The sequence below is a fragment of the Heptranchias perlo genome, chromosome 22, assembly GCF_035084215.1.
Source record: "Heptranchias perlo isolate sHepPer1 chromosome 22, sHepPer1.hap1, whole genome shotgun sequence".
Taxonomy (NCBI): domain Eukaryota; kingdom Metazoa; phylum Chordata; class Chondrichthyes; order Hexanchiformes; family Hexanchidae; genus Heptranchias; species Heptranchias perlo.
The window spans coordinates 18,923,440-18,940,121 of record NC_090346.1 but is presented as its reverse complement, the minus strand read 5'-3'; the positions used below and the strand labels follow the sequence as shown (position 1 = coordinate 18,940,121).

Genomic DNA, 16,682 nt, shown 5'->3' with positions numbered 1-16,682 from the left:
ATCGTGTAAGTATTAGAGTATCCCAGAAGCTGCCCCCTCAACAAGCATCAAAACCTTTTCTTCAAAGTCCATTTATGAACCGTGGTGGACTCCCTATGGGACCCAGGTCAGTGGTAAGCCCTTCTTCAGATACAAAGGAGCCCCTGAAACCACCATCACTGTCCTCACAGCCTGGCCCTACAAACCCATATTTAAAACGTTTTGGTCGCCCTATGGTTAGAGAACCACAATGGCCACCCTCTCCAAGACAATCAGTTAAACAGGGAATTGAACCAAATCAACATAGCAAATCACCTTCCCCAAAATCATCATTTCATCGGTCAGGACAGCCAGTGAGAATCAAAGGATTCTATAGGCCTCCGTTCCAACAGCCTTCTTTAAGGCAGAATGGACCTCCATTGGAACAGATGAGCTCCCCATTGCCATCTTCTCCAAAACCAAAATTCAAAATGTTTGGCCACAAAACTCCACAAGCAGACGCCACGAAGTCAAATTCTGGGAAACCATTCTTAAAACGTTTTGGACAGCCTAAGAGTGGTCAACCCCATCATCCTTCTTCACCACAACCATCAGTAGGATCAGGGAGAAATCCAGTGAGTGTGAGAGGATCTCCACAACCTTCAATGACACAGGTTGGGTCACCCATAGCCCCTTTGCACTCACCTTCTGCAAGTCCACAAATGAAATTACTTGGCCGTAAGAATACTAAAATAGAAGTTCAAAGGTCACATTTGCCAAAACCATTATTTAAACGTTTTGGCCATAAGACAGAACAGTCACCTGTCCCACAACCATCTCAAGAACAGGTCAGTGGAGCTATGGGATGCACAAGCCCACAGTTTCAAAGGAGACCATTTAAGGAGCCGAACCATCCATCAGCTGAAACTCAAACTTCTAATCAACCTCCTGGGATACAGCTTCAGAGATCTATCTCACCAAAGTTGACTGGGGAACATTCAAAGCCAGTGGAACAACCTGATGATGAGGAGAGTGCGATGGGAAGATATGCAGTAGTGCTACCTCGCGTTCACTCAGTCCGTTATCGAGCTTCACCTCCTCCTCGTCACCATCAGTCAAAATACCATTGGTCTCAAAGTGATTCAGGCAGAGTGGCTGACATTTACCCAGCAAGGAAGGGGTTCCAACATCCACCAGTGCAAAATATTTCAAAACTCTCAGTCTACAGGCAAGAGAATACACTTGGCCGTCCAGTGCCAGGTCCTATTCCAAATGAAATGGGTTCTCATGAATGGGAAGAGGATTATGATCATAAAAGAGGATTGCCTTGGTTTAATAAGGTAAAGCCTTTCCATATTCACTACTTGTGCATTGTTGTACATTTCTTATGTGGTAATGATTTAAACTACAGCAGGCCTATTGATGTCTTAAAGTACCTCATTTATATTTTTGTTCCAGTGTAGAACCAAACACTAAAGCACAAGTACATTTATACTGGAAGTGGTTTGATAAATCCTCTAGAAAAAATGGTGATATGGGACTCATCACATGAAATCAGAACCCTGTCAGGCTCAGTAACTTGGACGAGTAACTTCATCCTCGGAATGCTAAGGATTAAAGCACAACCATTCTTAATTACCAAGGCCACTGGAGTTAAGTTTTCACAGAAAAAAGGGATAAAATTGCAGAATGTGATCCCAAAATGGGGTAAAAATTCTGGAATCCCATATAATAAAAACGTAACTTTATTCAGCTCCCATAAGCCAGTGGCTGTGTTAATAACTATGTGCAGTTTGGGCTTCTTACTATAAGGGCAATAAAATAGTCCTGGAGAAAACGTAACACACTTTTACCAAGAAGATACCAGGCATGAGGAATCTGAATTACGAGAGAAAAGACGAGACCAGCTAAGGCTGAACTCCCTTGAATTGAGAGATTGAGGGGGTGTTTGAGAGATAATCCAAATGGTAAAAGGAATAAACAAGGTATAGATCATTTTCTTTGGTGTGTAAATCGAAGACAGGCTAAGAGCTGAAGATAAACACGAGATACTTAAAAGGGGCCGATCGGAAGAAACTGTTTCACACAAAGTTATCAGAATGTGAAATGTTTTGCCACAAGCGATGATCAATGCTAAATCAATTAGACTATTCTAAAAGGTGCTTGATAATTACTTTTTTAAAAAAGTACATGAAAGGTTATGGTGAGAAAGCAGGAAATGGGACTGTGTAAATTAGGTGTCAGCCGTGGCTCAGTGGGTAGCACTCTCGCCTCTGAGTCAGAAGGTTGTGGGTTTAAGTCCCACTCCAGAGACTTGAGTAGAAAATCTAGGCTGACACTCTAGTACAGAACTGGGGCAGAGGTGCTGTCTTTCTGGTGGAATATTAAACCGAGGCTTCGTCTGCCCTCTCAGGTGGATTTAAAAGATCCCATGGCACTAGTTCAAAGAAGAGCAGGGGAGTTCTCCCTGCTGTCATAGAATCATAGATGTGGGCCAATATTTATCCCACAACTAACATCACTAAAAAACAGATTATCTGGTCATTTATCACATTATTGTTTGTGGGACCTTGCTGTGCGCAAGTTGATTGCTGTGTTTCCTGTGACTACACTTCTAAAAAAAAGTACTTCATTGGCCAAAAAGTGCTCAAAAGCAGCTTAAATTCAGTGCAGGTTAGACGGCCTGAATTACCTCCTCCTGTATTAAAATTTCTGTGTTAACACGTTAAAACATCCATGTCCTGAAGCTCCTTGTTGTTTTCAGCGTTGCTGTGGCATAGAATTGGTGCCACCGGATTTATATGCCCACTAATTGGGGATGAAGCAATTTCTGGCGGGTTTCTGCCCCAGTTTGATGCGCCTGAGTTCCTGATGCTTGTTTGGGCCATTTCGCAATCTGCCTACTGAATCCCCATATAACTCATTAACATATATTAAAAGAGGACTAGGGCTGTTGGTGCACTGAATTCCTGGATCAGTATGGTGTTACAATAACAGCTGAGACTGGTGGAAGTGAGGATTACTGGAGTTAGAAAGAGCTTCAGATTGCCTGTGGGACTGTGAGACACCAGGGATATTTTTGCCCCCACCCACAGTGAGATTATGAGGACCAAGTATGGGATTCCCTTTATTTGCCATTATGGAGGATGAGAACACGGAGTAAGGAGAGTGAGGCAACATATGAAGAAGATGTACCTTCAAGATATTACCCTCTCCCAAAGAATATACAGGCAACACCTGTCCTGTGCTGGCCTTAGTGATGAACTTCATGTTAGAAGAGTGCATGTTATCAAAGAGACACTTGGGGAGTTGCGGCAACTACAGCGTAAAGACCTGCACAAGTTTTCTGCCTGGACAACCATGGGAGAGGGCAGGGGTGGGGGGGGGGGTGGATGGGGTCTGTTGTAATGTCAACCTAGGTGCCGACCCAGCTCCTTCTCAAAAAGGTACCTGACCCATTTTTTCTGGAGAGATTGAAGGAAGGAGGTGAAGGCTGTCTCTTAGGTAGCAGCAGACAGCTGATGTCAAAGATCTTCTGATACACGTGGTTAAATGGGGTTATAAATTTCTGCAGATATGTAATTGCTGTTGGAGGGATGGTGAAACATACAGTGAGATCTTTGATTTATTGACCACATTGCAATGTGAAAGGTGAATTGTGTAGTTATTCATTTTAGAGGGTGGTGTGTTGCGGAGAGTGACTGCTGTGACACCTTGCCTGTCCTTGTCAGTTCATTGAACCTTTCTGGCACTGGTTTGCAATTCTGGGGTTGAGAGTTGGCCCTCAGTGCCCCTCCCCTCACATGGCCCTCCGTGCCCCTCCCCCATGTCTATTCCATGTTTTGTAACAGATTCATTCCATCAAAAGCAAAATACTGCTGATGCTGGAAATCTGAAATAAAAATAGAAAATGCTGGAAATATTCAGCAAGTCAGGCAGCATTTGTGGAGAAAGAAACAGAGTTAACATTTCAGATCGAAGATCTTTAATCAGAACTAGAAGAGGTTAAGGAGTTAACAGTTTTTAAGTAATCACGGGTGGAAAGCTGATGGCCCATACAGGGATGGAACCCGCAACCTTGGCATTATTAGCACCATGCTCTAACCAACTGAGCTAATTGGCCAGAAAAACTTGGGCTTAAAAACTGTTCACTTTTTAATATCTTCCAGTTCTGATGAAAGGTCCCTGGCGACCAGATCCATTCCAAATTTTGTACCAGACCCATTCCATGTTTTGTACCAGACCCAATCCATGTTTTGCATTAGATCCATTCCATGTTTTGTGATAGATGCTGCGAGATTGGTGATTAACAAAGGACATGTCCAGAGAGGGCCAAGTTAGGGCCAGGTGGCTGAGGAAGCTGAAGTCATGAACAGAAGAGGAATATATATATTGTTTCAAAGACAGATGTGTCCTGAGAGCTGTCTCACTGACCTTTAATGGTAGTGCTTTAATACTGAGTATTATTGAAATAAAAACACTGTACTGAAATAAAATCAGAAAATGCTGGAAATGCACATCTGAAAGGAAAAAGATAAGTTAATGATTCAAAAATAAAAACAGGAAATGCTGGAAATACACAGCAGGTCAGGCAGCATCTGTGGAGAAAGAAACAGAATTAATGTTTCAGGTTGATGACCCTTTGTCTGAACTGGAAGAAATTAGAGATATAACAGTTTAGATGTATGTACAGAGCCAGGGAAAAGAGGAGCAGGGACAGAACAAAAGTTAATGATTCAGATGGGCCTATTATCAAATAATAAAATAAGAAATAGGAGCAGGAGTAGGCCATACGGCCTCTCGAGTCTGCTCCGCCATTCAATCAGGTCATGGCTGATTTTCATGATCCCGCCCGATCCCCATATCCCTCGATTCCCCTAGAGTCCAAAAACCTATTGATCTCAGCCTCGAATATACTCAACGATTCAGCATCAACAGCCCTCTGGGGTTGAGAATTCCAAAGATTCACATCCCTCTGAGTGAAGAAATATCTTCTCATCTTAGTCTTAAATGGCCGAGCCCTTATCCTGCGACTATGCCCTCTAGTTCTAGACTCTCTAGCCAAGGGAAACAACCTCTCAGCATCTACCCTATCCAGCCCCGTAAGAATCTTGTATGTTTCAATGAGATCACCTCTCATTCTTCTAAACTCTAGAGAGAATAGGCCCATTCTATTCAACCTCTCCTCATAGGACAACCCTCTCATCCCAGGAATTAATCTAGTAAACCTTTGTTGAGCCACCTCTAAGACAAATATATCCTTCCTTAGACAAGGAGACCAAAACTGTACGCAGTACTCCAGGTGAGGTCTCACCAAAGCCTTGTACAATTCTATTAAGACTTCCTTATTCTTGTGCTCCAACCCCCTTGCAATAAAGGCCAACATGCCATTTGCCTTCCTAATTGCTGGCTGTACATGCATGCTAACTTTTTGTGTTTCTTGTTCCAAGTCGCCCAAGTCACTCTGGACACCAACATTTAATAATTTCTCACCATTTAAAAAATATTCTGTTTTTCTATTCTTCCTACCAAAGTGAATAACCTCATATTTCCCCACATAAGATTCCATCTGCCACCTTCTTGCCCACTCACTTAACCTGTCTATATTCCTTTGCAGACTCTTTGTGTCCTCACAGCTTACTTTCCCACCTCGCTTTGTATTGTCAGCAAATTTGGATACATTACACTCGGCTCCTTCATCCAAGTCACCTATCCTTGCGGTACCCCACTAGTTACAGCCTGCCAACCTGAAAATGACCCGTTTATCCCTACTCTCTGTTTTCTATCCATTAACCAATCCTCTATCCATGATAATATGTTACCCACAATCCCATGAGCCCTTATCTTGCGTAACAACCTTTTATATGGCACCTTATCAAATGCCTTTTGGAAATCCAAATATACTCATCCACTGGTTCCCCTTTATTTACCCTGCTAGTTACATCCTCAAAAATGCTAATAAATTTGTCAAACACGATTTCTCTTCCATAAAACCATGTTGACTGCCTACTCATATTATGATGTTCTAAGTGTCCTGATACCACTTCCATATTAATGGATTTCAACATTTTTCCTACGACTGTAGTTCACTGTTTTCTCTCTCCCTCCCTTCTTAAATAGCAGGGTTACATTTGCGATCTTCCAATCCACTGGGACTGTTCTAAAATCTAGGGAATTTCGGAAGATCATAACCAATGCATCCACTATCTCTGCAGCTACCTCTTTTAGAACCCTCGGATGTAGGCCGTCAGGTTCAGGGGATTAATCGGTTTTTAGACCCATTAGTTTCTCAAATACTTTTTCTCTACTGATAATAATTACTTTAAGTTCCTCACTCTCATTAGACCCTTGATTCCCCACTATTTCTGGTATGCTTTTTGTGTCTTCTATTGTGAAGGCATACAAAATATTTGTTTAATGCATCTGCCATTTCCTGATTTCCCATTATAATTTCTCCTGTCTCAGCCTCTAGGGGATCAACATTTACTTTTGCTTTTTACATACTTGTAGAAGCTCTTACAATCTGTTTTTATATTTCTTGCTAGTTTACTTTCATATTCTATTTTCTCCCTTTTTAACAATTTTTTGATCATCCTTTGCTGGTTTCTAAAACTTTTCCAATCCTCAGGCTTACTACTCTTCTTGGCAACATTATAGGCCTCTTTTAATCTAATACTATCCTTAACTTCTTTAGTTAGCCATGGGTGGATCACCTATCCCATGGAGTTTTTATTTCTCAATGGAATGTAGATTTGTTGAGAATATTGAAATATTTCTTTAAATGTTTGCCATTGCTTTTCAACCTTCATACCCTTTAATTCCCAATCTACCTTAGCCAATTCACCCCTCATACCCATAAAATTGGCTTTATTTAAGTTTAAGACTCTAGTTTCGGACTTCTATCACTCTCAAACTCAGTGTGAAATTCTATCATATTATGATCGCTCTTCCCCAGAGGATCCTTTACTGTGAGATTACTAATTAACCCTGTCTCATTACACAATATAAGATCTAAAATAGCCTGTTTCCTGGTTGGTTCCATGACTTATTGCTCTAGGAAACTGTCTCGTCAGAGCTCGTCCTCTCTGTTCACTGTCCTTCCCTCTCTACATCTAATTCCCCCTCTCGCCAAATTCTCAAGTTCGCACTCTGTTCACAATCCACTCCGTTTGTACTGTGCTTTAGCAGATAACCTTAAGAACATAAGAAATAGGATCAGGAGTAGGCCATGCAGCCCCTCGAGCCTGCTCTGCCATTCACTTAGATCATGGGTGATCTTCAACCTCAACTCCACTTTCCTACCCGATCCACATATCTCTTGATTCCCCCAGAGTCCAATAATCTATCTATGTCAACTTTGAATATACTAAATGACTCAGCACCCTCAGCCCTCTGGGGTAGAGAATGCCAAAGATTCACAAACCTCTGAGTGAAGAAATTCCTTCTCATCTCTTAAATGGCTGAGCCCTTATCCTGCGATTATGCCCCCTAGTTCTAGATTCTCCAGCCAGGGGAAACAACCTCTCAGCATCTACCCTGTCAAGCCCTGTCAGAATCTTATATGTTTCAATGAGATCACCTCTTATTCTTCTAAACTCCAGAGAGTATAGGCCCATTCTACTCAACCTTTCCTCATTGGACAACCCTCTTATCCTAGGAATTAATCTAGTGAACCTCCGTTGCACCGCCTCTAAGACAAGTATATCCTTCCTTAGATAAGGAGACCAAAACTGTACGCAGTACTCCAGGTGAGGTGTTACCAAAGCCCTGTACAATTGTAGTAATACTTCCTTACTCTTGTACTCCAACTCACTTACAATAAAGGCCAACATGCAAATTTGCTTTCCTAATTGCTTGCTGTACCTGCATGCTAACTTTTTGTGTTTCTTGTACCAGGATACCCAAGTCTCTCTGGATACCAACATTTAATAGTTTCTCACCATTTAAAAAATATTCTGTTTTTCTATTCTTCCTACCAAAGTGAGTAACCTCACATTTCCCCACATTATACCCCATCTGCCATCTTCTTCCCCACTCACTTAACCTATCCATATCTTTTTGCAGACTCGTGTCTGCCTCACAGCTTACTTTCCCACCTAGCTTTGTATCGTCAGCAAACTTGGATACATTACACTTGGTCCCTTCATCCAAGTCATTAATATAGATTGTAAATAGCTGAGGCCCAAGCACCGATCCTTGCGGTACCCCACTAGTTATAGCCTGCCAACCTGAAAATGACCCGTTTATTCCTACTCTCTGTTTTCTGTCCTTTAACCAATCCTCTATCCATGCTAATTTATCACCCCCAACCCCATGAGCCCTTATCTTGTGTAACAACCTTTTATGTGGCACCTTATCAAATGCCTTTTGTAAATCCAAATATACTACATCCACTGATTCCCCTTTATCAATGCTGCTAGTTACATCCTCAAAAAACTCTAATAAAGTTATCAAACATGATTTCCTTTTCATAAACCATATTGACTCTGCCTTAACATATTATGATGTTCTAAGTGCCCTATTTATACACCTTCTACTTTATACACCTTTTGAGAACAGCAGTTACAATTGCTCAATCAGCTTCCAGCTCACAGTAATTACCCTCTATTCAGACAGTCACGTACAACTGATTAAATGTTAGCTGACCTGCAGTTTCTGTTAACTGCTACCTAACTTGCAGTTTCTTTTAAAGTTTTAAAGTTCTATGTTTAATTTTAAACTAAATTTCAATTTCAATTAACCCACAACTTTAACAGAATCCCCCTCTCACCAGATTCTCAAGTTCCCACTCTGTTTGCAATCCACTCCGTTCGCTCTATGCTTTTGCTCTGTGCAAAACATTAATTTATCATTCAATTTCAGATATATAAACAGAAAATACTGGAAATACTCGGCCAGTCAAGCAGCATCTGTGGAAAAAGAAACTGAGTTAACGTTTCAGGTTGATGACCCTTCGTCAGAACTTCATTTCAGATTACCAGCATCCACAGTATTTTGCTTTAGATTCAATTTCAGATGCTGATTGACCTGTTGTGTGTTTCCAGCATTTGTTTTCTTTTTAGCCCTGAATTTAACCTAACCAACCCGACAGGAATGTGGTGGTATAGGGCCGGACACCTGTTTTACATTCGCCTGATTTCACACCCCGCCCGATTTCACACCCCACCCGATTTCACACCCCGCCCGATTTCACATCCTGTCTGATTTTACACCCCGCTCGATTTCACACCTGCCTGATTTCACACCCCGTTTGATTTTACACGCCGCCTAATTTCACACCCCATCTGATTTCACACCCCGCCCGATTTCACACCCCGCCCGATTTCACACCCCGCCCGATTTCACACCCCGCCCGATTTCATATCCCGTCTGATTTCACACCCCGCCCGATTTCACATCCTGTCTGATTTTACACCCCGCTCAATTTCACACCTGCCCGATTTCACACCCGCCCGATTTCACACTCCGTCCGATTTCATACCCCGCCTGATTTCACACCCCGCCCGATTTTACATCCGCCCGATTTTGTGCTCAATTCAATTAGATTAAACTTAAAATGGGCGCCGGATCTGATTTTACCCCTTTCCCGCCGGGCAGGTTAGATTAAAACCGGGGCTTTTATCTCTGATAATTGTTGATAATTTTTGTCAAACATCTGTGCAGAATCGGAGAAAATCCCCCCTCCTGCTTAATAACTTGAACTGCATTCAAAATAAATGTTGAAAGCTAGACGTATTCTTAGACCGATCCCTCGTGTCAATGTAGCTCAAAATGGCAGTGTAACCCAAGAAATTATCAAGAGCGCTGATGGTGGAGGTAGGAGGCCTGGTTTTAGTTTTCGCAGAGTGCAGTATAACTCCAATTTTAAGGTCTAGAAGAGGGAGGGGTGGGTAACAGGCAGCTCTCTGGGCTCATTTATCCTTATTTTTCTGACCACAGAACAAAAAAAAGGTCAAACAATGGACATTCTTTCAGTTTTAACTTTGTACTGATAACAGTTTGGTCACTCCAGAGCTGGAGGGTTAGGGATTCGGAAGCGTTTATTATTAAAATTGAAGTTAGCAAAGTGATAGCTATAAGAATAGTATAGGAGTTTTAATTAGAAGGTAACAAGGCCTGTTTTGGCAGCACCGACACTGACACAGAGATACATGAGACATTCTCCATCCAGAGGTATGTCATGTTTGAATGGTGTCTTGTTACCTGGTGGGCACTGCTTGTCTTTGAATTAAACATTCAGACGTGTACCTGGAATCTGGAGCAATCTAGTTCCAATTGAGGCAGATTCAGGGAGACAGCCGCTGGGTGATTCTGATTGTTTATGGCCAGACATTTCCTAGTTGGCAGCTTGTACCAGTTTCACGAATATCTGCTCATCTGTCCTTTTCTTGAATGTACTGGTTAGACAAGACAGAGTCTGAAACCATTTAGCATTTTAGATTAAACATTCTGTAAAATCAGGCAATTGGGCAACACTAATTTATAAGTTTTTCCTTTGACTTTTAAACACAAACTTGTTAACACCAATAAATAAGTCAAAACGTCAGATGGTGGAGCATTTCTGGGAAAGCGGGTAGTCCAAGGGATTCTACGCTCACATTATATTATCTAATTAACTTTAAGCAGACTATCACGCCCCCAGAAATTACAACGAGTCATTTTCCTACATCAACAACCCCCCCACCTTTACACACACACTATACCCCATCCAACTCCCCACCCTTTCACACAGAGACACTGTACCCATCAAACTCCCCACCCTTTCACACAGAGACACTGTACCCATCAAACTCCCCACCCTTTCACACAGCGATACTGTACCCCATCCAACTCACCTCCCTTTCACACAGCGATACTGTACCCCATCCAACTCCCCACCCTTTCACACAGCGATACTGTACCCCATCCAACTCACCTCCCTTTCACACAGCGATACTGTACCCCATCAAACTCCCCACCCTTTCACACAGCGATACTGTACCCCATCCAACTCACCTCCCTTTCACACAGCGATACTGTACCCCATCCAACTCACCTCCCTTTCACACAGAGATACTGTACCCCATCCAATGCACCACCCTTTCACTCAGACACTGCACCCCATCCAACTCCCCACCCTCCATACATACACTACCCCATCCAACAACCCACTCTCTCACACAGAGACACTGTACCCCATCCAATTCTGCACCCTTTTTTTTTATTCGTTCACGGGATGTGGGCGTCGCTGGCGAGGCCAGCATTTATTGCCCATCCCTAATTGCCCTCGAGAAGGTGGTGGTGAGCCGCCTTCTTGAACCACTGCAGTCCGTGTGGTGACGGTTCTCCCACAGTGCTGTTAGGAAGGGAGTTCCAGGATTTTGACCCAGCGACAATGAAGGAACGGCGATATATTTCCAAGTCTGCACCACATCCAACTCCTCACCCTTTCACACCGACACTGTACCCCATCCAACTTCCCACCATTTCACAGACACTGTACCCCATCCAACTCCCTGTCCTTTCACAGAAATAGGACCTCCTCCTTCTCCTTCCCTGTTCTTACTGTCACTCTTCTCCCCACATTGCAACCTTTCACTTTTCTCCCCAACCCAGTTTAAGCTGCTATTCTGGTTCCAATCCCCCATTCAAACTGGCAACCTTCACCTCCACTCCCACTCGAGCTGACAATCTTATTTCTCTGTCTCCCCCTTCAAGGTGCAGTGTTTCTTCTACCCCAGTTGAAGTTGGAACACTTCTCTCTCCAAGTCCTCAATTCAATTGGCACTATATCCCTCCCTCCCCAGTTCCAGCTCTCACCATTCTTCCCCCTCCCCACTGTTCCTTCCAGCTACTGCCCTCGAGAATGGGAGGTTTTAGTCGGACGCCTGATTTTATACCCCTTTGAAATGAATGATGGGTTGGGTTAAAATCGGGGCTTGAATTTCCAGCAGAGATCTTTGGATGGTGATCAGGAGCAGGTGGCCCTGGTTGATTTTTCTCCTCCTCAGCTGATGCCAATTCCAGTGCACCAACTTCTTATGTCTATTTGTTACTATGGGCAGCATTACCGGAGCAGGACTATTCCTGGTTGCTTAATATTTCAGTGGTCTCATAATCAATGTTTACTTGTCCCAGTGGTTAATGTTTTTATTGTAAAACTAGATTTTTATATTTAAAAAACCTCAATCCAGAAATGCCCCGGGGTGGGGGGAGGGAGGGAGGGATGGGAAGGGATGGGAGGGGATGGGGTGGGGGGGGGGGCGAGGCGAGGGGGCTTTGTTTAAGGTCACAGTTGGCTCTGGTTTGAGTAACAAACTGATTGTCACTCGCAACATGAAGTAGAGAGCGGATATAATTGCTTCTGCCGCTATGCATAGAAATCATAGAAAATTTACGGCACAGAAGGAGGCCATTCGGCTCATCATGTCTGCGCCGGCTGAGAAACGAGCCACCCAGCCAATCCCACTTCCCCGCATTTGGTTTGTAGCCCTGCAGGCCATGGCTCTTCAGGTGCACGTCCAGGTTGTTTTAAGTGAGTTGAGGGTTTCTGCCTTTACCACCCTCTCAGGCAGAGTTCCAGACCCCCACCACCCTCTCGGTGAAAAAAATGTTCCTCGTTTCCGCTCTAATCCTTCTACCAATCACTTTAAACCTATGCCCCCTGGTTATTGACCCCTCCGCTAAGGGAAATAGGTCCTTCCTATCCACCCTCTCTAGGCCCCTCATAATTTTGTACACCTCAATCAAATCACCCCTCAGTCTCCTCTGTTCCAAGGAAAACAACCCCAGCCTATCCAATCTGTCGACATAGCTAAAATTCTCCAGTCTTGGCAAAATCCTCGTAAATCTCCTCTGCACCCTCTCTAGTGTAATTACATCCATCCTGTAATGTGGTGACCAGAACTGTGCGCAGTACTCAAGCTGCGGCCTAACTAATGTTTTATACAGTTCCAGCATAACATCCCTGCTTTTATATTCTATGCATCGGCTAATAAAGGAAAGCATTCCATATGCCTTCTTAACCACCTTATCTACCTGTCCTGTTACGATGTGGAGATGCCGGTGATGGACTGGGGTTGACAATTGTAAACAATTTTACAACACCAAGTTATAGTCCAGCAATTTTATTTTAAATTCACAAGCTTTCGGAGACTTCCTCCTTCCTCAGGTAAATGTTCAGGAGCTCCTTGAAGCCTACGCATTTATACATATAGAACAATACATGGTGTTTACATGTCCTGTTACCTTCAGGGATCTGTGGATATGCACTCTAAGGTCTCTCACTTACTCTACACCTCTCAGTATCCTCCCATTTATTGTGTATTCCCTTGCTATTTTTGCTCTCCCCAAATGCATTACCTCACACTTCTCCGGATTGAAGTCCATTTGCCACTTTTCTGCCCATCTGACTAGTCCATTGATATCTTCCTGCGGTCTAACGCTTTCCTCCTCACTATTAACCACACGGCCTATCTTTGTGTCATCCGCAAATTTCTTAATCATGCCCCCTACGTTTAAGTCCAAACCGTTAATGTATACCACAAAAAGCAGAGGACCTAGTACTGAACCCTGCAGCACCCCACTGGAAACAGCGTTGCAATTGCAAAAACACCCATCGACCATTACCCTTTGCTTCCTGCCACTAAGCCAATTTTGGATCCAGTTTGCCACATTCCCTTGGATCCCATGGGCCTTTACTTTTTTGACCAATCTGCCATGTGGGACCTTGTCAAAAGCCTTGCTAGAATCCATGTAGACTACACCAATTGCGCTACGCTCATCGATCCTCCTTGTCACCTCCTCGAAAAATTCAATCAAGTTACTCAGACACGACCTCCCCTTAACAAATCTGTGCTGACTGTCCTTGATTAGTCGAATCTTTCTAAGTGACAGTTTATCCTATCCCTCAGAATTGATTCCAATAATTTGCCTGCCACCGAGGTTAGGCTGACTGGCATGTAATTACTCGGTCTATCCTTCACTCCCTTTTTAAACAACGGTACAAAGTTAGCAGTCCTCCAATCCTGTACTGAATTACACCTGTATCCAGTGAAGTTTGGAAAATGATTGTTAAAGCCTCTGCTATTTCCTCCCTGGTTTCTTTTAACAGCCTGGGATATATTTCATCCGGCCCTGGTGATTTATCCACTTTCAAAGATGCTAATCCCCTTAATACTTCCTCCCTCACTATGTTTATCCCATCTAATATTTCACACTCCTCCTCCTTAACTTCAATCCCTGCATCGTTTTTCTCCTTTGTGAAGACAGATGCAAAGTATTCATTAAGAACCATACCCACATCTTCCATCGCTACACATAGTTTACCTTTTTGGTCTGTAATAGGCCCTACTCTTACCTTAATTATCCTTTTGCTCTTGATGTATTTATAAAACATCTTTGGGTTTTCTTTGTTCTCTTGGCTCTAGATGTACTCCTTTGGTGATCAGCCTCCTGTGCAGTATCGAAAACACCTGGACGAAGATGGAGTGGCCGATATGACTCAGCTGGAGTAAGTTCAACTCTACTCATCTTAACTACAAACCCTGCACTGGCAACATGTTCGACTCACTCCCGAGTCTAACTCATACTTTCCCAGGACTTTAAAACTGTGGAACTTGTCATGCTTTCCTTCCTCCTACAACCTGCTCCCTTTTAATAGCCAAGCCCATATAACCTAACAACTTCCTGATTCATTTAATCACCTCTCCTACACTTCGCAATCTCACTGCCAAGCCTGCAGGAACAGCCAGGCCCTGGAGGTGGCGGAAGACTCAACAAGGCCGACTCCCAGCGTTAGGATAAGCTGTGGAGTAGGACTAGATAAGCAAGAGCTGTTCAGCCTGGGAACAAGATACTGCAGACAGCATCTTATAGATATGTACAAGATACTTAACGGGATAAAGAAAATAAACCTGAGAGAATACATTGAGAAATCCCAGGTCAGCAGGATTGGAGGGCACATGGTCAGCGTGTGAAGGGACAGTTTAGGATTGATACCAGGCATGTTCTCTACACAAGGGAAATGAACATCTGGAACCGGGATACCAGGAAGGGCAGCCGAAGGCAAGGCAGTGGGAGTCAATTAGAAACAGCTGAGTGCTGAAATGGGTAGACAGTAGGTTTAGGTTTAGGGTTAGGGTTGTTCTAAACTGGATAGCCCGGTGGTGAAGGATTGAATGCTAGAGCCTGGTTTTCAGTTGCTTCCAAGCCTTTATTTACAGAGCTCCACATTACACACACACCACACCCTAGATAAGCCCTCTTATATATGGATATGAGAGCCCCAATTGAGGCACACCAACTGAATACAATTAATACTAATTGATACAAAATCGCATGGATACAATTAACAAGTGTTAGTTGAAATTTGTTGGGGCTTTGGACATAATCCTTTTATGTGATGGTTTATTTTTGAGTTTATATGGCAATGGGACTTTTTGCATTTTGCCGAATAAGTCACAAGATCTCAAAACTGTGGAGGATGGATGGTCACAAACTCCTGATATGTGCTCCTGTGACTGTGACTTTACGCGGGGCCTGTACACAGAGCCGGGGGCCTGTACGCGGGGAACCTGTGCTCTCTGAGCCTCCGATAACCCTGCCCCCTAAAGCCCAGGACACTCAGGTCTATTTGCATCTTTGTTGCCAACTCACTGGTTTGTTCTGAGACTGTTCTTAGTGCTGTTACCCCATTGGTGAATTTATCTTACAACAGAATACCAAGCATTAGCTCCCTGAGACGGGCATATTATTGGTAGCATTGATTTAAATTTGGATGTGGCCCGGGAGGATCCAGGGCCTAAGAGGCCGACAAAAACAAAGCGTTTGGACCCTGCTTATGCAATCTGTTGTTCTATGACATCTTTGTATATGACACTTGCTTAGCCTGATTCAGGACTCCATTGAGATAGAGACAACTCAAAAGGGAAAGAGTGTCTGACCTGAGATTACAGTTCACGAAGAGTAGACCCGCACAACCATGTGAGCTGTTGCACTGTACGTGTACACGTGTTTACGCAGTACACGTGAGCTGCTGCACTGTACGTGTAAAGGTGTTTACGCAGTGCACGTGAGCTGTTGCACAGTACGTGCACAGGTGTTTACACAGCACACGTGAGCAGTTGCACAGTAAATGTACAGGTGTTCACACAGTACATTTGTCATTAGGCCTTTAAGAGAAATTGTCCTCACATTGTGTTCTTGCTGCTGTTAAAAGCCCATCTGATATTTCTATTTTTTCAGAGATCTACATGATGGTGCAGTGTTGTGCAATTTAAAGAAGAGGTTTGAACAGCAAATGATATATGTAAGTACTGTAACATCAGCAGTTCTGACGTGCATTCAGGGCTAGAGAAGAGAACTTACCAGGAATTGTTGAATTTGAATAAGGGATTCTCAGGAATAGGAGTGAATGGCAATAGTCTTGATCCCCAAAGTAATGTAAGTTGCAAAGAAGGGAGGGGTTTCTACAACGTGCCCTGCATTGCTTTCATAGCCATGTGTTTGTAATCCAACAAGGAAGGAGGCCGTGCTGGATCTAGTTCTCAGAAATGAAGTGAGATGAGTAGGTAATGTAAAGGTAGGGGAACATCTAGAAAACAGTGACCAAAATATAATTAGATTCAATATAAAAATTAAATAGAAAGGAAACAGTCAAAGATAAAAGTACATGCCTGGAAAAAAGACAATTTCAATTAGATAAAAAGTGAACTTCACACAAAGGGTAGTGGAAATCGGGAACT

General features: G+C 43.2%; 1 protein-coding gene and 1 non-coding gene across 2 annotated transcripts in view; one reads left to right on the top strand and one right to left on the bottom strand.

Moving 5' to 3' along the window:
• Positions 1 to 4,007: 4,007 nt before the first annotated feature.
• trnai-aau (transfer RNA isoleucine (anticodon AAU)) lies at positions 4,008 to 4,081 on the bottom strand. The gene has a single exon. It is a non-coding gene; the product is annotated as a tRNA-Ile (tRNA).
• Positions 4,082 to 14,366: 10,285 nt separating this feature from the next.
• myo15aa (myosin XVAa) overlaps positions 14,367 to 16,682 on the top strand; it is a 221,181-nt gene continuing 218,865 nt past the window's right edge. The window contains exons 1-2 of the mRNA XM_068003761.1: positions 14,367 to 14,449; positions 16,183 to 16,246. Coding sequence (XP_067859862.1) covers positions 14,367 to 14,449; positions 16,183 to 16,246 — 147 coding nt within the window. The remainder of the gene's footprint in view (positions 14,450 to 16,182; positions 16,247 to 16,682) is intronic.